This window comes from Strongylocentrotus purpuratus, unplaced genomic scaffold, assembly GCF_000002235.5.
Source record: "Strongylocentrotus purpuratus isolate Spur 01 unplaced genomic scaffold, Spur_5.0 spur5_scaffold_20, whole genome shotgun sequence".
Taxonomy (NCBI): domain Eukaryota; kingdom Metazoa; phylum Echinodermata; class Echinoidea; order Camarodonta; family Strongylocentrotidae; genus Strongylocentrotus; species Strongylocentrotus purpuratus.
Window position 1 is genome coordinate 43,769,753 of NW_022145606.1, and position 23,201 is coordinate 43,792,953.

The 23,201-nt window shown below is 40.1% G+C and overlaps 1 protein-coding gene and 1 long non-coding RNA gene across 5 annotated transcripts in view; one reads left to right on the forward strand and one right to left on the reverse strand.

The window, feature by feature from the left end:
- LOC115927465 (proton-coupled folate transporter-like) lies at nucleotides 1–21,461 on the forward strand. Of its 4 annotated transcripts, XM_030993412.1 has the most exons (11): nucleotides 277–341; nucleotides 1,765–1,884; nucleotides 10,365–10,590; nucleotides 11,628–11,802; nucleotides 12,443–12,724; nucleotides 13,357–13,580; nucleotides 14,347–14,527; nucleotides 15,489–15,620; nucleotides 17,874–17,957; nucleotides 18,760–18,916; nucleotides 20,052–21,461. In XM_030993412.1, exons 3-11 carry the CDS (start codon nucleotides 10,369–10,371, stop codon nucleotides 20,134–20,136), a joined length of 1,542 nt encoding a protein of 513 aa, XP_030849272.1. In that variant the 5' UTR covers nucleotides 277–341; nucleotides 1,765–1,884; nucleotides 10,365–10,368; the 3' UTR covers nucleotides 20,137–21,461. The 4 variants fall into 4 exon arrangements, with proteins under 4 accessions (XP_030849275.1, XP_030849273.1, XP_030849272.1 ...); XM_030993415.1 differs by lacking the exons at nucleotides 277–341; nucleotides 1,765–1,884 and adding an exon at nucleotides 1–178; XM_030993413.1 differs by lacking the exon at nucleotides 1,765–1,884 and having other exon boundaries at nucleotides 266–341.
- Nucleotides 21,139–23,201, reverse strand: part of LOC115927466 — a 19,100-nt gene continuing 17,037 nt past the window's right edge. Inside the window, exon 2 of the long non-coding RNA XR_004065659.1 lies at nucleotides 21,139–21,244. This is a non-coding gene — a long non-coding RNA (uncharacterized LOC115927466). The remainder of the gene's footprint in view (nucleotides 21,245–23,201) is intronic.

The following is a 23,201-nucleotide window of genomic DNA, read 5'->3' on the forward strand; positions in this document are numbered from 1 at the left end:
TATATGTCGGAGCAATTGTTAATTGCTCCGACTCCATTCCGTCAAAATCTGTTTGACTATTTCGATTTTCAATTTTCAATATGGGTCTGCGATAAGAGACTAATAATCTTACATCGAGTTCATATGTACAGGATCACTGACTTCCAATATCGTATAGGGACGTTTTTGGTGTATTGAGGTGAGTATATTACGTACATTGTAACTATATAGGCCCAGTATTATCAAAGACTATTTCGATTTTCAGTTTTCAATATGGGTCTGCGGTAAGAGACTAATAATCTTACATCAGGATCACTGACTTCCAATATCGTAGGGACGTTTATAGCATGTCCCTGATTGAGGTGAGTATATTACGTACATTGTGACTATATATAAGCCCAGTATTATCAAAGAGATATCTTTTTGGCATTGGGCATTCGTTGTTTGAATAACATGTATGTATCCATTGATGGTTATGATACTTGCTTGTGTATATAGACATCATGTAATTACGTGACTTGTATACTGTGAATACAGATGTGACGCACATAATTTTGAGGTGAGATAGAATTCAATCAGCCGTATATGCCTATACCTTTTTAGCACGGTAATATATGCCTTCGCGATCGGCAATACTGTATCTATACATTATTTTGTCTCTCTCGTTTTATATCTTTATGTTTGTCTCTCTCTCTCTCTCTCTCTCTCTCTGTTTGTCTCTCTCTCTCTCTCTCTCTTTCTATGTCTTTCGCGCTCTTTCTCTCTCTCTCTCTCTCTCTCTCTCTATTTCTTAGTTCCCCCATCTATTTCTCTTACTCTCTCGCTCCCCCCCCCCCCCACACCCGTATCTAATTCCCTCACTACCCGTTGACCTGTTTACATAAACCTCGGAGACCAGCGCCTGTTTCATAAAAACTTGTTATCAATATCAAATGCTAAATTTCTTTAATAAATTTGCTCTCAGCCAATCAGATGCCAGCATTTCAGTAGCTTATAACATTTATTGCAACTTGTTATTGATATCAAGTTTTATTGAACAGGGCTCTATAGCGTGTAACCTGTGCGTATAATGTACATAACCCGCAGTGTGTTAACGACAGTAAAGCATTTTACAACTATTATGCTTCAATATTCCTGTATAAAAGCAAGGTATCGAGTGTTATTTGACATTTGCATCATTTTGTCTGTATACTATAGTACACATAATAGCTGTTGCCCATAAAGTCGGAATAATATTTCGTACATCTTTCAATGAAAAAGCAAGATTATCGAGTGATATTTAACATTTGCATCATTTTGTCTGTATACTACACATAATAGCCGTTACCCATAAAGTCGGAATAATATTTCGTATGCCTTTCCATGAAAAATCAAGAATATCGAATGGTAGGCTATTTGATATTAAATGTTGCATCACTTTGTCTGTATACTAGTACACATAAAGTTGGGATAATATTTCGTATATCTCTTCATAAAGTAATTGTGACAATATGGTTTATGATATAGATGAAGTTTGATTATAACATCTTCTCAGAACCTTAACCCCTAACTTGACAACTGGATACTCAAATTCCCATAGGCGTAATACAGAGCCTCCTGGTTCCCGTAGGCAATGCCAATGGGGTAATTAAAATGTATATAACTCTTTAGATTAATCAAGGAAGTTATGAGCTAAGACATAAACTCTTCCTCTCAAGAATAAACCATATTCTCACGATCACTTCATGAAAATAGTTGTGTGAGAAAAAAAAGTATTTCAACTTTTCATGCTTCATAATGATGTAGGTAGGATACCAATAACAGGGCAAAGTCTATCACGAGTGGACCCGAGGCCACCGTTGTTGTGACTCACCCAACTGAGAAACACTCCTATTTCACAATAGAGGATTAGAGGGACAATGAACGGTGAGCCTAGCTACCTATATCTGTTTCATCTTCAAGGGCATGCAGCCAGCATAATTGTTTGTGGGGGAGGGGAAGCTATAAGTAGTCTGCAGGCACAGACCCTAATTTGACACTTAATCAAAAAAATCATTGTGCCTTGAGAGAAGTCTAGCCCAGCTACCAACTAGGCGTTGTGGCGTGCGCCTGTAATCCAGCTAACAGTGGAAGTTACAAACTGATTCAGCCGAGGACGCAGGTTCGAAACTGAGTCACGTCTTTCGGATGGTGATGTTAAAGGTCGGTCCCAGACGTAAATAATCATATCTGATTGATACACGTCTGTAAAAACCCAATTACACACACACACACTGGTTGTGTCAATATAGGTCAGGAGCAGCTACAGTACATGGCCTATAGTAGTCTTATAGTGCAGACTCACTTTTACGACTGAGCAGGGTTTGTGCTTGCAGACTAGCTAGTAAGGGTTGTGTGCGGGTGTGTGTGAGGGGATATGTATGGTGGCCCTGAAGGGACATCGCGAATAGACTAAATCGTGAAAAATATGCGATAAAATTCACGATATCGTCAATTTTATCGCATATTTTTCACGAAGAAATTCACGAAATTGACGATATCGTGAACTTTATCGTGAACTTTTCACGATGAAATTGACGATATCGTGAATTTTATCGTGAAAAGTTCACGATATAAAGTTCACGATATCGTCAATTTTATCGTGTACTCTATCGTGTACTCTATCGTGTACTCTCCTGACGGGCGCTTCGTAAACAAAACCAGCCCTAGCTGAGGGAGACAGAGAGAAGGAAAAAAGGGAAAGGGAAAGAGAAGATAAAAGGAAAGAAAGAAGAGGAAGAAGAAGAAAAGAGGAAAACGGGGGAAGGGCGAAGGACTCTTGCCCCCCTCCCCCCCCCCCCCGCCAAAAAATAAATCAGAGAGAGAGAGAGAAGGGAAAGGGAAAGGGAAAGAGAAGATAAAAGGAAAGAAAGAAGAGGAAGAAGAAGAAAAGAGGGAAACGGGGGCAAAGGGCTTTTGCCTCGTCCCCCCGCCCCCCGCCAAAAAATAAATAAGAGAGAGAGAGAGAAGGAAAGGGAAAGAGAAGAAAGAAAGAGAAAAACGAAAAAGAGGGAGAATAGGAAAGAAAGGAAAAGAAAGAAAAGAAAGGAGGCAAGAGCCCTTCGCCCCTGTTTCCCTCTTTTCTTATTCTTTTTCCTCTTCTTTCTTTCCTTTTATATTTTCTTTCCCTCTCCCTTCTCTTTCCCTTTATGGCGGGAGGGGGGAGGGGGAGGTAAGAGCCTTTCGCCCTTCCCCCGTTTCCCTCTTTCCGTCTTCTTCTTCTTTCTTTCCTTTTATATTTTCTTTCCCTTTCCCTTTCCCTTCTCTCTATCTCTCTCTCTCTCTCCTATTTATTTGTTGATGCGGGAGGGGGGAGGAGGCAAGAGCCCCTCTTTTCTTCTTATTCTTCTTCCTTTCCTTTTTTATTCTCTTTCCCTTTCCCTTCTCTCTCTCTCTCTCTCTCTTATTTATTTTTTGGGCGGGGGGATGCAAGAGCCCTTCGCCCCCGTTTCCCTCTTTTCTTCTTCTTCTTCCTCTTCTTTCTTTCCTTTTATCTTCTCTTTCCCTTTCCCTTTCCCTTCTCTCTCTATCTCTTATTTATTTTTTTGGCGGGGGGTGGGGAGGGAGGAGGCAAGAGCCCTTCGCCCTTCCCCCGTTTCCCTCTTTCCTTCTTATTCCCCTTCTTTCTTTCCTTTTATATTTTCTTTCCCTTTCCCTTCTCTCTCTTATTTATTTTTGGCGGGGGGAGAGGAGGCAAGAGCCCTTCGCCCTTTCCCTGTTTCCCTCTTATTCCTCTTCTTTCTTTCCCTTTCCCTTCTCTCTCTCTCTCTCTCTCTTATTTATTTTTTTGGCGGGGGGGGGATGTAAGAGCCTTTCGCCCTTCCCCCGTTTCCCTCTTTCCTTCTTCCTCTTCTTTCTTTCCTTTTATATTTTCTTTCCCTTGCCCTTTCCCTTCTCTCTCTCCTTATTTATTTTTTAGCGGGGGGGGGGGAGTGAGGAGGAGGCAAGAGCCCTTCGCCCCCCCCCCCCCGTTTCCCTCTTTTCTTCTTCTTATTCTTTTTTTCCTTTTATCTTCTCTTTCCCTTTCCCTTTTTTCCTTCTCTCTGTCTCCCCCAGCTAGGGCTGGTTTTGTTTACGAAGCGCCCGTCAGGAGAGTACACGATAGAGTACACGGTAGAGTACACGATAAAATTGACGATATCGTGAACTTTATATCGTGAACTTTTCACGATAAAATTCACGATATCGTCAATTTCATCGTGAAAAGTTCACGATAAAGTTCACGATATCGTCAATTTCGTGAATTTCTTCGTGAAAAATATGCGATAAAATTGACGATATCGTGAATTTTATCGCATATTTTTCACGATTTAGTCTATTCGCGATGTCCCTTCAGGGCCACCATAGATATGTGTGCGTGCTACGTTTGTGCGTATGTATGTGTAGGTACATAAGTTCCTTCGTGTTTGTTGTTATTTTTTTTTCGTAGTTTAAAGGTTTGCTTCATCGGTCACCTTGTCTGCTTTAACTCTGTAAAATGTTGTGATATATTGATTAAAAGTGCAAACATAATATGTATTACAGAGAATGAGTTAAGCGCATTCCAGTTCATTGACATGCGTAATTTAAATGAGAGAGGGTACTCATATATCAACTTGTTGTATTAACATTTAACCCTTCATGGTACATTAACGGGACGCGATCAAATGTCATGCTAATGACCATGTCCAGTGGCGGATCCAGGGGTGGGCCGAAACGGCCGCGGCCCCCCCCCCCCCCCCCCTATTGGCGGCGCAAAAAAATTGAGAAGGAAAAAAGAGGGGGAAAAAAATGGGGGGAAAAAAGAAGAAGATAAAAGAAAAGAGAACAAAAAAGTAAAGAAAAGAGAGAGCGTTCAAAAAAGAGGAATGAAAAAGAAGAGAGGAGCCGGGGAGAAAGAAAGACAACGAAATGGCACTAAAAATTAGTGACAGTAACGACGAATAAGGGAAAGACAAGGGGAAGGGGGGGTGCGTAAAGGCGGATGCATTGAGGGGAGGGGGGAGGGGTGACTGGCCGTATTCTTATTTTTAGGTTATGCGAAACTGAGTCTAAATTATGCTTCTTTTCAAAAAAATCTTAGCATGCTTGTTTATGTTAAGCCGGAGTGCATGAAAAGGTTAGTGTAGAAACACTTCTGAAAAGGCCGCGCCCGGCCCCTCCAAAGAACGGCAGAATGGTAATCCATAAATAATGGATTATTATGGGGTCATTCTTGATGGCTTGGGAGTCGTTAAAAGGAGGGGGCCGGCCCTACTAAAATGGTAGTGACGGTAACGATGGATAAGGGAATAAGGAGGAAGGGATGCACATGCAGGCGCGTACGGGGGGGGGGGGGGGGGGGGGGGGTCGAACCCCCCTCAAATTTTTGTCAAGTTGTCAAGTTGGTCCTGTTGTGTATAATGCGTAGACCAGGGGTTCTCAAACTTTTTCTTTGACGGTCCAGAAGCGATTTCTATGAAAGCTGTAAGGTCCGAAATGACACTTGTATACTGAAGATAATGAGGCTTGTTTTTGGTCTATATCTGATCCAAGGAGAATTGTTACAGTTTTAAAAAAAAACAGAACCGCCAGTGCTTCCACTCGTTTAAATAGAGTTTCCTGAAAAATAACATCCAATATCCTGGAATTTGAAGGAATTTTCTTAAAACTTTCAAAATGCCTCTTACGTGGATTTCTTATTTGGATGAATCGCTATGGCGTTTTAATATATATTAATTATTGAGTGGGCTTATTTTGCTTTCTAATGGATCCATACAACATGGCAGAGCTTGAGGGGCCTGGCAGAGCCTTTTCAAGAGAGAAATTGTCTTTAGGAGAAAAAAGAGGTTATTTCTAAAATGAAATGAAAGGGTTATTGACTTTCAAGAGAGAAAATTGTCTATAAGAGAGGAAGAGAGGTTATTTCTAAAATGAAATGAAAGGGCTCTTGTCAAATAGCCCTTTCATTTCATTTTTTCTCTCGAAATAAACTCTCTTTCTCTCTTATAGACAATTTTATGAGATGGAATCTTCAATCTGAAGCCTTTTTGTGCTCTTTGAAAATGGCACACTGAATGGGGCAGTGCAATTTAAATTCCAAGGGATGGATTAGAGTTTTTATCGCTCTTGAAAGTCAAATAGCCCTTTCATTTCAGAAATAAGGCTCTCTTTCTCTCTTATAGACAATTTTATGAGATGGAATCTTCAATCTGAAGCCTTTTTGTGCTCTTTGAAAATGGCACACTGAATGGGGCAGTGCAATTTAAATTTCAAGGGATGGATTAGAGTTTTTATTGCTCTTGAAAGTCAAATATCCCTTTCATTTCATTTTAGAAATAAATTCTAATACATTCCTTGATATTTAAATTGCGCTGCCCCTATTGTGTCCTCTTTTTAAAGAGCACAACAGAGCCCTCAGATTAGGCAGCAAGTAGCAAAACAAACCCGTAACACTGGACACAACATTCAATGGGATGATGCCCATATCATTGAGTTTGAAACGCACTTTTGGTCAAGAATGGTAGAAGAAGCATCTGCATAAAAAAAGATGAATCCTTCACTGAATAGGGATTCTTGCTATACACTTTTACCTTTGTGTAAATAATAAAAGGTCCACGGGCGTGGTTGTTAGAAGCTTAAACTACATAAAACTCTCTCCAATTTTGCAGGGGGAGAGTCTTTGTCGGGAGTCTTTAATAATAAAAGGGATAAATCCTTCACTGAATAGGGATTCTTGCTATATGTTACCTTTCTTCGCTCCAGTGATCTCGAGGCAGCAGACAGCAAGAAATTGTGTAAATAATTTGCTGTTGCCGGGAGTCTTGCATGGGGCGGAGCCCCAGGAAGTTCTTGAACTTTAAAAAAATTAGGAAATTCCAAATAGTCGTCATGAGCGATAGAAATTGTAATTTCCTCCTTGAGAGTCACATAACCCCTTTCATTTCATTTTAGAATTTAACCTCTCTTTCTCTCTTAAAGACAATTTCATATAACTTCTGTTTTCGTATTGTTGTACTTTTGTCCGCAGACTACTTAAGCACATGTCGATCCAACTCAGTCGGAAATGTAATATGTAGGCCTAAGTGTAAAGTAAAGTTTCATGTTCTTCCTTTTTTCTTTCTTTCTTTCTTTCTCTCCCTCTCTCTGTCTCTCTCCTTTTCCTCTATCTTCTTTTTTAAAAACATTATTCTTTCTTTTCTTCTCATTTTTCTGTGTGTGACATGCGTTACGCGTACGTCTATCAATGTCTTAATATGGTAGATTTACATTTTGATGTTTCCCTTTGTAGGTGCATCTTATTCCAGAAAGTGCCCTATTTTGATGGTGCCCCCCCCCCCTCCCCCCATGTATTGATCTTGATAAAAAAATAAATTTCTCATTAATTCTATTTCCAATATATCTAATACTTGCACTAATCTCCAATATTAAAAAAAATCGTCTACTTTCTCTCAAGACAACATTATATAAAGGATTCATTAATGCAAGGCTATCTCGCGAGTAATCTCTCAATTTCTAACTTCCTGCATTCCTCATCTCCCAGTCTCCCTTGCTTTAATATTCCTCGTTACTTCCTTCCAATTGAACTCCAACTTAATTGATGTTATACACTGTATCTATTCTTCAACTACAGGTAGATGCAAATGTTACTCAAAATCCATTATATAAATCACACTCAGGATACAGCCAACTGACGAGAATTGCTTCAATCTATATTTTACATGTATCATTATGGTTTTGGCTATGGTTATGGCTATGGTGATGAGTTGTCTAGGTAACATGTTGATGTGTTTGTTAAAATGTATTACCATGGTGCACCTTCTTGGTTGGGTATGTATTAACGTAAGTTCGTGCCTTTACATATCACAGTAGAAATAAATGTTTTATATTAATATTTGGAGATTAGAAACACAAACAGTTTCCATAACCGTTCAAGTGTTTCAAGAAAAAGTTAAGCAAACTTTCTCCTGGATGTAAATTCACACTAGCGTATAGCACTAGCGAGCTCTCCGATCTAGGCTAGACTCTTCGCGAGCGGTTTCATTGGAATTTTAAGCGGTTTCATTGGAATTAATCGAGAAATTCCCCTCGCTAGCGTGTAAATAAAAAATACGCCGGCCGGCCATACGTAAATGGCAGTGACGGTAACGACGGATTAAGAGGAAGGGGTGCATACGTGAACTACAAGCGTATTGGGATGATTACTATCATTTTAGAGTGTGCAATCTGGGTCGGAATCCAGCACAATATATATTTATAAAAAAGAAGTTCACATAAAAGCACTCATGATAAAGCCGCGCCCGGCCCCTACAACATCATTTTGGATTTTCAGATGATAGGTCGGGTGGCAGGGGTAGGGGGCAAAGTTCGCCCCACTCTTTAAGTACCCCCCCCCCCCCCAAAGGGCCACTTTTACTTTGTAAAGAAGTGCCCCTTCCCCTTTTTAACTCGGATAAGCGCACATTTCATCAACACATGTGCCCCCTTTCCTATCTGATAAGGGCTATTTAGAAAAATGAGGCCCTTCATAAATAAAAAGTGTCCCTTTTCATCTCTGGTAAATGACCATTTTCATATATGAGAAGTTAATTCTTTTTACTTCAGTGCGCTCTTCACCTCCGATAATTGCCCCTATTCAAATATGAGAGATGCTCGTTTTACTTTGAAAAGTACCCCTTCCCCTCCTGATAAGTACTCTTTTCATCTATGATGGGTGCCCATTTTCACCTTTGCTAACTGCCCTTTTATTTTGAATCATGCCCCTTTTCCTTTCTAATAAGGGACCTATCCCCTTTTCATAAATGCCCCTTTTCACCTCTGATAAATCAATTTCTGATGGATGCCCCTTTTCCGTCAACAAATGCCCATTTCCCATACTCATAAGTGCCCTATCTCATTTCTGGTGAGTGCCTCCTTTCAGGTGTAAGAAGTGCCCCGTTTGAACCTTTGATAATTACTCTTTGTACCTTGACACATGCTCCTTTTCTTTTCTAATAAGTGTCTTTATCCCTTTCGCACGTAGGCACGGGGGGGGGGGGGGCACGTGCCCCTAACCTGCTCATCATTAGTCTTGCACCTAATATAAAGCGACTAAGAGTAATTTCCCCTAAAAAGGTCGCTCGCTCGCTCGCATTTATAGATGATACAATATGTCACTTTAAAAAAAATGTGTTTTCAGTCTTCCGTGATGCTTATAACCCCATCATGATTTGTTTTTTCCTCTTTATAAGATGTAATTTTTCACTCTGCGACCTCACAGATCTTACATTTTTTCTCGCTCGCTTTGCTCGCTCGCAAATGAATATTCAGACAATCACACCCAGCCGAAAGTGTGATGCTTAAGCAATATATCTTGTATGATATATAAAGAAAAACAAATATTGAAATCGTCCCTGATAATGGCATCACAATGAAAGGGTATATACCAATGTCTAAAAAAATGTATATTTTCGCTTTGAGATTTCGCTTTGTAGGTGCCCTTTTTTGTTGGTGCTTTCCACTTTGGAAATAGCTCCGCCGCCCCTGCTTACGCATTAGCGCCAGCGTTAATTTCACGCTTGCGTGCACAGGGGGTGTCTGTGTGTGTGTGTGTGTGGGGGGGGGGGTTCCTCTCTAGCTCTGAAGCTGATTTTTTTTTTTACCTGGATTCGTGCGATTCGGTTAATACTTTTAGAGGGAGTCTGAGGGGTGATGTGCCCCCCTCTGAAGCTGACATTTTTTGGATTTTTGAAACAGGATTCGTGCGTTTTGGTTAATACTTTTTTTGGGGAGTCTGATTTAATTTCAAAACACCTGCAGTTAATGCGGGATTGGGTTGCAGCCTCTCTTTCCCCGAAAATTTAAAAATTACCAATATGCATTTGTTTTATCTTATCTCGTATATTTTGGTGACAATTAACACTTTTCACAACATACATAAGCTCAAATTTCCGCTCACTCGCCAAATTATTAAACCAGGAAATAGATATTGGGGGAAGAGGCTTCAGCCCCCACTGATGGAAATGTCAAAAAAATTGCGCGCGAGCATAACTTGAAAACGGGGAATGTTGATATCGGACAAGAGATGTGACGTGAGCATGTTCCCTTTCCAAAATAATTGTGCCCGCTTGTAGGTACCAGTACACTATTAAAGTACAGTGCTTCTAATATGACCTTGTCAGTATTGGTAAGTTTAAATAACGGTCTGCGCGAATTTCGAATTTCCGGCCCCCCCTATTGGAAAATCCTGGATCCGCGCCTGATGTCTACTTAATGACTGATTTTTTTTCACTACGGTATGTCCGTCTGATGATCGACGCCCTATTAGGTAAATGTACATGGTCATATGATCTGAAACTCTATTCAGAATACTTTTCAAAGGAATTTAAAGGCTATATAGTTTGTAATTGATTTTTTTTTCTCTTTCGTAGAGTCATGGAAGCTGATAATTCTACAATTAATAGCAGTGGGGTCTCAAGCAAGCCCTCTGACGTAGCAGACCACACTGAATATGCTTCTTCTCCAGCTGAGCAAACCACACAGTGCCAGGATGTTAAATTTGAAGGTCAGCACAAGAGGGCGGTATCTCGTTACATTACAGTTGAAGTACCTCTCGCCCTAACAGTTCTCACGTATCAACTGATAGCAACAATGAAGGTATTATACATTTGTCAATTATATTCATTTTAGCCTATTTTGAATGCCAACTTAAATAGACAGGCCATACATTCCAAAATCGAGGGACAATCAATAGAACTGATGTACAAAAACAAATATAGATATATTTAAAGCCCCACTGTACTAGTTTGGCTAGGAGGGATTACCTCCATGCATGATCACTGCATGACGGATGGTTATCTCATTAAATCAGCTCTCAATTAACATAAGAAAAAGGGGATCATGGGGGACCAATGGTTACCGATTAGGAATTGTTTGCTAAATAGAGGGCGCAAGTAGCTATCAGTAGTGCAGTGGGGCTTTAAAAGGTTGTAGTAAGAATCGCATCGTGTAAATGTAGTCAGACAACTCGGCAGAAGCATTGCATTTTACGGCATGCAAGGCATGGCCACACAGAGAAATCTTTCCCGTTGGGGACCGGTGGGAAATGCAATTAATTATTGATAATTTATTGCATTTCTGTTGTTTTTTTGTATTTGTGGGGGGCTGCACCCTACCCTAGCCCCCGCTGCGTACTTTCGTGATTCAGGGGCAATCAAAGGCCTAGTAATTGTGAAGCTCCAGGATCAAACCCGTGTCGAGGTGCTATATTAGTGCCCTTTTGTGAGGCATTAATCCTCATTACCGTCAGTTATGACTTAAGGACGTAGGTCCCCTAGTTGATAAACATAGTAGCATATACACATGCTTTAGCAGTCACGCAAAACGAACACTCGCAAATTGTTATTCAATAAAATATGAGAATGCATACCATTACCTAAATCTATTAGGAATAAATCATTGTCAAAATCATTCCATAAATTAGGGTAAACAAAAATATTCCACCTTCATCACAAACAGTCCACTTGATCGTCTTGGTGTTTTAAACCACCCTCGATTCCATGTATAATGCTTTGAATCTGTACTGTATTTCTGATTTGAATGTGTACATGCTTTTAGTAACTGGAATTAAGTAAAATTGAACTTGAACTTGAACTTGAACTTGAACTTGAATTTCATTATTTCGTTGCTTCCAGGCTGAATATCTCCACGATCGACTCTCAGCGAAATACAATCATTCGCTGATCCACAATAGCTCAGCATCGACGTGTGGGCCAAGCACAAATTTAAACGAAAGCCATATCGGAGATATGATTCAGGCTGAAACCTCCACATGGCTTCTCTACCTGGGTCTAGCGTATTCCATCCCGGGTAATCACTCTTATGTTTATAACGTCTCTTGCGTCACTCCTGTTGCTTGCTATACCTGCGCTATTAAATTGAGCAAGAAGAAAAGTAGTCCAAAGACTAATTTCTCCTAAATCTAGACTCTCATCTTACGAAAATCGTTTTACAGTGGCTGCTTTGAAAACATAAGGCCTTGGAAATTGCCTTAGATTGTTGTTTTTTTAAAGATGAGGAGATATCAAATTCCTTACTGTCATAAACACGATTACAAAGAGTTTTAAAAATCAACTTCAAGCCAATGTCACGGCTTAATAATTGTATTGTATATAGAGATTATGTTCGGATCATGTCAAATGTCAGTGACATATGTTCGCACAATGTGTTGATTTCGGGAAAGTCTTTCAAGTTTCAAGTTTCAAGTTTTATTGTTCCACATTTTACAGAAAATATAGACATACATATAAACTAAAAAATTAAATAATACAATTGTAGTATAAATGAGCACATCTCATTGATTCTCAATTCATAAAATAGATTAAGTAGGATGTGAGGAACCTATTAAAAAGCAGTGCTAGTATAATATAAGGTTCCTGGAAAAAAATAAGTAATTAAGATGACAAACATCTGATCGTGTTCACCATCATTTCATCTCTTTATCTCACAGGTGTCTTCATGGCTATTCTTGTCGGTTCCCTGAGCGATACCTTCGGCCGCAAACCTGCTCTGTGTCTGAACATCATAGGGAGCTGTCTACTATCCACGGTATACCTATTCATCGTCTATTACCAAGCGCCGGTCGAGTACCTGCTGATAGGAGACTTTATCTCCGGCGTGACCGGAGGTCAAGCCTTGCTTCTTTCGACCGGTGCGGCTTATGTTGCGGATGTGACGTCAGAAAAGTCCAGGACGCCACGAATCATCTTTCTCGAGACAATATTCTTCATAGGTTAGCAAAAAAATAGAGGCTAATGTACGCGTAATCTCCATTTGCCACTATCCACCCTGGTTTTAAACGGATGCCGGTAGGTATTCATTGATGTTGTGAGCACTGATATCGGTAGTCCAGATAGAGCTAGCGTAATATTGTGTCACAGAATCCCCTCAAAAGTAATAAGTATAGTAGTCGAGTAGTTTAAACAGATGACTGGAAATGTAAATGCAAAAGTTTCAGGTCGACTCAGGGAAAGGATATTTACCACCTAAGGCCATAATGGCACTATTACCTTGATTATATATATTTTATTTTATTTTGATATATAGATGGAGGTACGTCCAACCTAACTACCAACCTAAATCTAACTACTAGAATCTTGTTTCTTATTTTACCTTTCTTCGTCAAATGTACGTATCAATCATTTTGTACATTTGCTTATTCTGTGTTAGGTTTGAGAACATTTAAATACAGACTGTATTTGTAAGGAAAAATGATTAGAGGGGAAAAAGTTGTTGTTATTTAATTCTCACAAAATGGGCAGTTCCCCCTCCCCCCATTTTAACTTAGATTCCACTGATAATTCTATGTCTTTTTCTTAATCTCGTTTTGTTACTATTTCTTTTTTCCAAAATTGCATCTCTAAGGTATGGGTGCAGGGCAGATCTCCCTTGGAACGGCATTGCAGTACAGTCCGGATCACTCGTTCAGAAAGTACCTAGCACCACTATGGCTGGCTCTTGGTTGCGCCCTAGCGTCACTTGTGTATACCGTTCTTCCTAACGTCCTGATAGAAACGGTGGATAGACGGAATAGAAGAAAAAGTGTAGGAGTAAGGGTGTTGGTATCTGGGATTGTTGATATAATCAGGGTAAATACCTTTTTACTTCCGCACTCTTCTTTATTATTATCATTATTCTTAGGATTTTTACTATTATTATCAGTATAATTATTATCACCATAAATATTATCATTATTACTATTGTTATTAATATTATTATCATCAATATTGTCATTATTATTATTATCATTATTGTTATTATTACTATTAATTATTTCTATAATTATTATCATTATTACTAGTATAATTAGTAAAATTGAAGGTGATGATGTAATGGGTTATAGGGCACCTACACCCCGGACATCCACCCCCCCCCCCCCCTCCCACCCCGGATAACCAACCCCAATCAACTATCCCCTAGGACAAGTACCCCTAGGGCAACCAACCTCTAGGTCGACTACCCCGGGACACCTACCCCCGGACAACTACCCCAAGACAACTAACCCCTAAGACAACTACCCCCGGACAACTACCCCCTACGACAACCATCCTCTAGAACAACTACCCACCTGAAAACTTTCCTAGGGGGTAGTTGTCCGGGGGTAGTTGTCCGGGGGTAGTCGTCCTAGAGAGTGGTTGTCCTAAGGGGTATATGTCTTAGGGGGTAGTTGTCCTAGGGGGTAGTTGACTAGGGGTGGTTATCCGGGGGTGGATGTCCAGGGAGAAGTTGTGTCAAGATATGGATGTAATGTAATGATTTGTGTAATCATTACGGCCAATTGCCAATCATGATTTACAAAAGTCGTCACTCTTTTTTCTTTTTTAAACTTCTCTCTTTTTCTTTTCCATCAACTAGATAAACAACAATGGCAGGCGATTAAAGGTGATAATGTACACGGTTGTCATGGTTTGCATAGTCATTACAGCCAAGTGCCAGTCGCAATTAACTATAGTATACAGTCTCGGGGAACCGTTCTGTTTCAACCCTCTGATGGTTTCTATTCTGACCGTCGTTGGTTTATCAATCCAAGCTCTTGGTATGTATCTTTTCCTCTTTCTTTTTCTTCTTCTTTTTTCTTTTTCCTCTTCCACATCTCTTCGTTTGATTCATCTTTTTCAAATGGTTCGTCTTCTATTTCTTCCTCTTTTTCTTCTTCTTCATTTCCTCTTCTTCTACTTCTCTTTATTCTTTTTTTCTTCTTATTCTATTACCCTTTTTCTTTTTCTATGCTTCGTCCTTTCTTCTCCTTTTCTTCTTCCACCTCTTCTTCTTTCTTCTTCTTCTACTTCCTCTTCTTCTTCTTCTTCTTCTTCTTCTTCTTCTTATTCTTCTTCTTCTTCTTCTTCTTCTTCTTCTTCTTCTTCTTCTTTAACCTGCTCATGGTATCCCTACAAACCATCTTTGGTTTATGAAGAAAAGCTTTGGGTATGTTTTTGTTCGTATCAGACAATTACCCTCTGGGCAGTCACCCCCGGAAAATTACCCCGGAAAACTACCCCCGTAGGACGATTACCCCCCGAAAATTGTTTATGTTGATATTAATAAACCGAAATTGAATTGAATTGAATTGAATTGAAAAATTACCCCCCGAAGAATAACCCCCCGAGGACAATTACCCCCATGAAAATTACCGCCCGGAGAATTACCCCTGACGACAACTACCCCCCGATAACAATTACCCCCCGAGGACAACCACCCCCGAGGACAATTACCCCCCGAGGACAATTACCCCCAAGGACAACTACTCCCCGAGGAACGGCGTTCACCCATATACTTTGACACAGCTTTAACCCCTTTCCGGCTGTGAACACTGAATAGTTTGGCGAAGTTAGATTATAAAAAGTACTGGAACGCCAGAGACAGGAAAAGTTATATTTTCTATCTTCACTGTCAACAGTGAAATGCATTTCTTGTGAAATTTCTACTTCGTATTCAAACTTATTTATTTATTTATCATTTGTTAGTTTATTCTTTTATTTACCCTTTTTCCTCGTCAGGTATGATATTCAGCGGTGCTGTCCTAGGTCGTATTTTGAGTGAGAACTGGATTCTTCAGCTAAGTTTCTGGAATACCGGACTTTTTTTTCTTATCGTTGCTCTAGCACAAAAAGGTTTTCAATTATTTATAGGTAAGTAAAAAGACTGAAGTATAATTCCCCTCTCACTAACAAAGATGATTAAGTGGTGTTTGTGTGTGTGTGTGTGTGTGTGTGTGAATGTGTGTGTGCCTGTAATGTGTGCAGGTGTGGGCGCGCGCGTGCGGGTGTCTCGGTGTAGTAATACTGTGCAAAGACGTTTATGTGTTGTGTGTACGTAGAAAAGGGGCGCGTGCGCGTCCGGTTAAGCGTGTGTGGGTTAGAGTGTGAGTGTTTGCGGGTGTGTGGAAGGAAACATGACTTTACATGTCGTTGTTCATTTTTGAGTGTATTTGTGTGTACTTATAGTTTTTCTTCTCCATGCGCCTCGAACATATTAGTCATGTGGAGTTGGCGCATTACAAATACTCTATTATTATTATTATTACATGAATAGGCCTACATTCTGAACATGAAGTCTTAAAGACCCTATCCTAGGAAATGCAACTTGATATACCCTTTCATTATTGCACAATGGCACATTTTTCCGCACCCCTCCAAATTACGGGTCAACATGGGCCAAATTTGCCGCAGTTACAGTGACGACATAACATTCGCACTCGCGAAGGAAACCAGCGCATGCGCACGTGGAATCCGGTAGGATGGTCAATAGGATAATAGTAATTATACAAATCAATCTTTCATCAACCCATCGTTAGCTCAATCGGTAAGGACAGCGTGTTACTAATAGAACTTTGGAGTTGCCGTGAGGGTTCAAATCTCAGTTTATTTAGTTTTTTTTTACCTTTATAAATAGCGAGGCAAAGCAATAAATAATCAAAGTCTTAAGGCCCGGTTACACAAAGGGGACGCATGGGGGACGCACGGCCAGCGCATTGGAAATTTGCAATTTGAACCAGTGCGTTGTCGTTCGCTAGGCGTGCGTCATCATTCGTTACTCGTTCGTCGAGCGCGCTGGACCCACGCTATGCATTCGTCGTCATTCGCTGTGTGCGTCGGGATTTTTTGAGCATGCTCAAAAGTGTGCGCGGAGCTCGACGCATGAATGTACGCGCCAAAGGCACGCCAGACATGCGTGGAGCGCGCTAGACCAGCGCCAGACATACGCGGAGCACACGCCCTGTATACGCACAGCGCGCTAGCTACACGCCGTGCATTTTGTGTCAGCTCGCTAGCTTTTCCAAAATTATGACAAAAGTTAGGCACACGGCCTTTTCCGATTTCCAATGCGCTGGCCGTGCGTCGTAGAACGCGGTGCATGCGTGGACCATTCGTCCAGCTCGCTAGCAACACGCTGTGCATTCGTGGAAGTTGTTATCATGTGCGCTCTGTGTACGGTCTGTATGCGCACTGTATGCGCCCTTTATGCGCCCTGTATGCGCCCTGTATGCGCTCAGCGCGCTAGCAACACGCTATGCATTTGGTGTCAGCTCGTTGTAGCTTCGACAAAAGTTGGTCGCACGACAACGCACTGGCCAAAATTGCAAATTTCCAATGCGCTGGCCGTGCGTGCCCCATGCGTCCCCTCTGTGTGACCGGGCCTTAAGGCCCGAATTCACAAAGGACGTTTGTCGACAAACCTCCTTTCGTTTCGACAAACCTCCTTTTGTTATTTACAAACCAGGTTTGTAAAAAAACGGGTCAAAACGCGTCATGTGACGTACATAAACCTCGGTTTGTCGACAAACCTCCTTTGTGAATTCGGGCCCAATTGTTTGTGACCTCTTTGCAAGCTTACGTAGCTTGTTATGTATGAAAATGAGTTCATACTGGAATCTGGGCTCACCGTGTCACGAAAAAATATGACGCGACCGGTTCACCTATAATGGCTTAATAGCTGAGGCGATGAGCCATGCTTAATTAATGCAAAGTCATTGTGAATATCATAATGCGTACTAGCTACACACAAGATGATGTCGTCAAGTCGATAGCAAGTTTTTAGGTCGACAACTTCCGATTTCCAAAGCTTTAGATTTTGAGTTTTCAAAGAGCTGATACTCCTTATACAGACACTAAAATGGCATATAATTGATATCATTGTAATGTATGGCTTATCACCTCTCCGTTGATTTATAATTCATCCATTTCATTTTTCAGTTCGGAGAATGGTCTTTGATATAGCTTAAAATTGACAATTCCAAACGAAAACGAAAGGAATACACATTTTCATTCTTTATGGAAATTGACTCAGATTTGTTTTCTTCTTATTATTTTCAATTTTTTATTTTATTTAGATGTTCAACTGAATCCAATATGACTAATTGCCTTTTCTTTTTCTTTCCGTAGCTGCCGGTATCGGGGTGTTTGGCGCCATATGTTTCCCTGTCGTACGATCACAACTCTCCAAGCTAGCTAGTGAACATGAAAGAGGTATGCATAAACAGAGACTCACTTATGAAAAAGTTGTATGCAAGCGTTTCCCAGATAGTACGCAATCTTCCTTTAATTCTGTCATTTTATATGCAAAACACAGTATATATTCTCAGCGAAATACAAAAGGGAACGGCTATCTTTGAATTATTTTAAGAAGATGCTTAAAGGTTGTAATGAAGTTGAGCGGGTTCTTTCTATCAAACGCAATACATTTGTTGCATTACTTGATATTAATAGAAACATGTGCAACTGATGTAACAATCTTTGTTTCACCGGTATGTCATTAACATGTACTTTGTTCAAATCTGTTGTTTTGTTCTTGCTCAAGAATGATTGAATACAAAAAAAATGCTTTGGAAAAACAAAGCGTTTCTGACTTCCTTGTTGTGGCAGAAGGTGGGGGGAGAGAGATGAGCAGTTATTCTGCAAAGATTTCCTTCAGTTTCTGAGCTTTTATTATTATTTTGACCAGCTTTACTTTTCGTAAAAACGACGAATAAGTGGGGGGGGGGGGGGGGGGGGTAAGGAGCGCTAGTTTTTTTCTTCTCAAATTCGTGAGAAAATATTTAGCGACGAATCAACCCCCCCCCCCCTTCCCTTGCGCTAGGGGGAGGGGATCCGTCTTCTTTTTTATTTAAAAAAAAAGGTTTACCTGTTTTGGGGCTACGGGAGGGGGCCCGCCCCCCCCCCCCCTCCCCACCCCCTGGATAAATACGTTGAAGTCACTCCCCAGACTTTTTAGGGATAAAATGATTAGATTTTGGGGGAAAAATTGATGTTTTTGTTATCCTTATTCAAGGTCTGATGTTGGCGTTTGTCGGATGCATGGACAGTATAGGGACCTTATTGACACCCATCATCCTGAATAATATTTACTCAGAGACCGTCTCGTTTTATCCACCTTTGGTCTTCTTCTTCAGTGCAGCGTTTGAGATCATCCCTACCGTCTGCGTCGGGTAATTTGATTTCTTTATACAATCTATCCTTCTTTTCTCTCTCTCTCTCTCTCTCTGATTGTCACTGTATTTCTATGTCTCTCTCTCTCCCTCTCTCTCTCCCTCTCTCTCCCTGTGTTCCTATCTCTCTCTCTCTCTCTCTCTCTCGCACTATGTTTCTATTTCTCTCTCTCTCTCTCTTTCTATCTCTATTACCTCTCTTTATTTCTCTCGCTCTTTCTCTTTCTTTCTCTCTCTCTCCCTTCTATCTGTCTCTTTCTTTCTATCACACTTTATTTGTCTTTGTCTTTGTCTTTTTATTTCTCTCTGCCCCTATCTTTCTCTCTCTCTTTATTTCTCTCTCTCTCTCTCTCTCTCTCTTTCTCTCACTTTCTCTCTCACTTTCTCTCTATCTCTATCTTTCTATCACACTTTAGTTGTATATGTCTTTCTCTTTTTCTTTCTCTTTCTCTGCCTCCTTCTCTCTCTCTCTCTCTAGATCTCTCTCTCTCTCCCTCCCTCTCTCTCGACCTACTGTTTTCTATTTGCTTTGGTTTTTATATTGTTGAATAGCGTTGATATAAGGGAGTTTACAGATAGCACATGGTACAAATGACCCCAAATATCCACAGATCTTTTACACAGGGAGAAGTTCCACTTTGAGCATCTTAGAATAATAACTGCCAAAGTTCTAGATGTGCTTCATGAACACCTTTTGTTTGCCCTCTTGAAAAGAATACTTCCACCTGCGTATCATAGAATGTACCGTTGGTGCATAAATGAATAATGGTACATAACTTTCATGAGCGCATATCCAGTATTCATCTCTGGTGGGTTTTACCTTTTTGGTACAAATGACCTTTATCTGCCCATGCGCAGATTGTATCTGTAAACTCCCTTATTGAGTTGGCACAGTCAAATAACCCATCTTGTGCAGCCGTCATTGAATCATGTGTTTCAAATTGCACATCTTTGCCCTTCATTTTTCTCTGATCAATGCACTAATGATAGCTCATTGTTAGAATAAGACTCTTTTTGCAGTGGTGAGACCAGCCGAGTTTCATTTTAGCCTGTATACATTCATTTTATTATAGTGTCTTATTTTCTTTCTCTCTCTCTCTCTCTCTCTCTATTCTCTCTCACTCCTCTTTTACAGTATCCTACAGTGCAGGCATAGAAGAGAAGTTAAATATCACGTGATCAATAGGGAGAACATTGAAGAACACAGTGAAGCACAATGACGTCACAAAGCAATCAATCGGACATCTGGCAATGTGTCGTGATCGACGTTTACTTTTTTTCGCAATGGAAATCTACAATAACGCCAATTAACTTGTTTTGTTACGCAATGGAAGTGTCACCGAATGAAGTGGACTTTTCGTGTCTAAACTGGACGGGGGTAGGTGGCTCCTAAGGGACACGCAAACGCAAAAATTTGACGTATATCTATGCAACATATTTTTCGTTTTTTACGTTCAAGACGTGAAAATCCACAAAATTGAAGTATACCTTTGCCTGGTAATTGTTTTCGTTTGTCTGTACTCAATGGCCCTGAAGGGACACGCAGACATGAAAATCTGCGTCCGATATTCACGTCTGCGTCTCCCAAAAGGGACGCGCAGACGTGAATATTGGACGCAGATTTTTTCTTCTTCACGTTTTGGACGTAAACAGACAATAAAACCCTTGCATAGGTGTACGTCAATTTTGTGGATTTTCACGTCTTGAACGTGAAAGACAAAAAAATTGTTGCAAAGGTATACGTCAAATTGTTGCGTTTGCGTGTCCCTAAGGAGCCACCATATAGATAGACAATTTATTCTCAAAAGGACAAACAAGTGCCCAATAGGCCCTCTTCATACACCCATGCGCTGTGGTAGGAGGTTGCCATTTTCCCCAGCACCGCACGACCACATGCAGATTAACAGCGGTCATTTACATTGTGATGGGGGTACGCCCCCCCCCCCCCCCCATCAAATGATTACACAGTAAAAAGATCCAAGAGAGAAAGGGAGACAGAGGAAGAAGAAAAAAAGAATACGGATGAAGACAAGTATGATGGGCCCCATCTGATCTACACACCCTTCCCTAAGAGCGCGGATCCAGGATTTTGTAGGGGTGGGGGCCCAAATTTTAAATCAATTTGAAATGTAGTGTGCTGAAATAAGAAAGTCGTGCTGGCCAATATTTCGCTCGGGGGGGGGGGGTAATTAGTGAGCACTCGTTTTTTTTTTGGGGGGGGGCCCTCGAAAATTTGAAAATTTGCATCTCCCAAAAAGGTAACATTAACGTTAAAAAAATGTAAAAATACACATTCTTTGATACCAGTCTCTAGCTGATTGATAGAACCTGACGTAGTTTACTCGTTTTTATAGAATTCTTAACTCACCAAATATTTACTATATTTTTATGAAGCATTATAGTTATATATGTATATTTTGTACGTACTGTACACTGCCAAAATGTTTACGTATATTCTCAATTACATTTGGCAATGTACATAACTCAAATATCGAATGTACGGTGTATACTATTATGTAACAAATAAAGTCAAATCCAAGTCATATTTATTTTTATTCTGATAATTTCATTTTGTTGTCTTGTTGTGATATTCTGGGCCTCATCTTATACAAAAAGTTGCGATTTATCCAAATCAATCACAAGTCATCTCTATCAATCACAGGTTTGCAGTCTCTTACGTACAAAGTTGCTATTGGTATACTAAGTTGCGATTAAGACAGTCACTAGTTCGTTCGTGTCTCCTTAGATCAAGATTAATGTAATCTTGATCTTCGGAGTAGTTGCTACAACCGGCCGTGTCAGACACGTTGCCCCGGGGTGCGAGATAGGACGCTTGTAGCGTGCCCCCATTTAAAACAATTATACAATAACAGTTAACATTACATTTAATTAATAGCATGAAACTATTAAAATTACTCTCATGTTACGGGAAAAAATATTGCATATATATATATATTATAAATCAATTGATTTGGTCGATCCAGTTCGAGTGAAGGAGTAGTTGCTACAATCGGCCGTGTCAGACACGTTGCCCCGGGGTGCGAGATAGGACGCTTGTAGCGTGCCCCCATTTAAAACAATTATACAATAACAGTTAACATTACATTTAATTAATAGTATGAAACTATTAAAATTACTCTCATGTTACGGGAAAAAATATTGCATATATATATATTATAAATCAATTGATTTGGTCGATCCAGTTCGATGGCACAAACACGGCACTACTGGACAGAGATCCTAATAATTAATATTTAGTGTTGTCACTATTCAAAGTGGTAATCAGGTAACATGCTTTTCCGTTAGCGAAGTCAGAAATGGCCCTCTATATATGTTGCTCGTCAGAGAAGGATTCCTCCTCCCCCCCCCCCCCCCCCCCACCCCCTGCTCCCGTCAGAGAATCGTAAATCCGCCACTGATATAAAATTTATATAAATATTATTCTGTTATCAGTTCATAGTTTGGAGTATAAAATGCCACTTTTCTTCCTCAACATAAAAAACAGATTATTATGTTTATTCTCATGTCTGGTATAGGCTCGACAATCAAGCAAAGAAAATTGAAACCCCACACTTGCCCCCCCCCCCAATAAAAAAACGTTTATGACAATTTCTTCATAAATCTGTATCAATTGGGTCAAATTTATAAATCGCCGGAACGTTTTTGGACTTTGAGATATAGGACTTGGTCAATACATTTACACTCAATTAAACCAAATATTGAAACCTCTTACGTTTCGGGGCACATAGATACACGTATAAAAGATTCATGGGTTAGGTTCATAATGGCTATATTCATAATATGTGATAATGAAATCGAAACCCCAAACTTAGTCTAGCCCTTTAGGGTTAGGCCTACTCAAAACATACTGAAACCTGACACCCCTGATATGGCCGCTTCAAAAAGATCTCGGTGATCTAGGCAAAGTATAGAAACCATTGACTGATAACCACATAATTATGCGTTGTGCCTCAAGAAAAGCCTGAAACCAAAAGCAGACCTCTTAATTAAGTTCATTTATTACACAGTTCTTCTTAAACAAAGTTGGACGAGAAAATAAGAATCATTCCCTAATAATTAATTTCCACGTTGACATAGTTCTCCTTAAACTAAGTTGGACAAGAAAAGAAATCATTCACTAATTAATTTCCACGTTGACTGAGTTCTCCTTAAACTAAGTTGGACGAGAATAGAAGTCATTCACTAAACAATTAATTTTCACTGTGATATACACGTTGATAATTATAGGTTGTGGTGATACTTGTTGACACTTAATCGAGAAAAG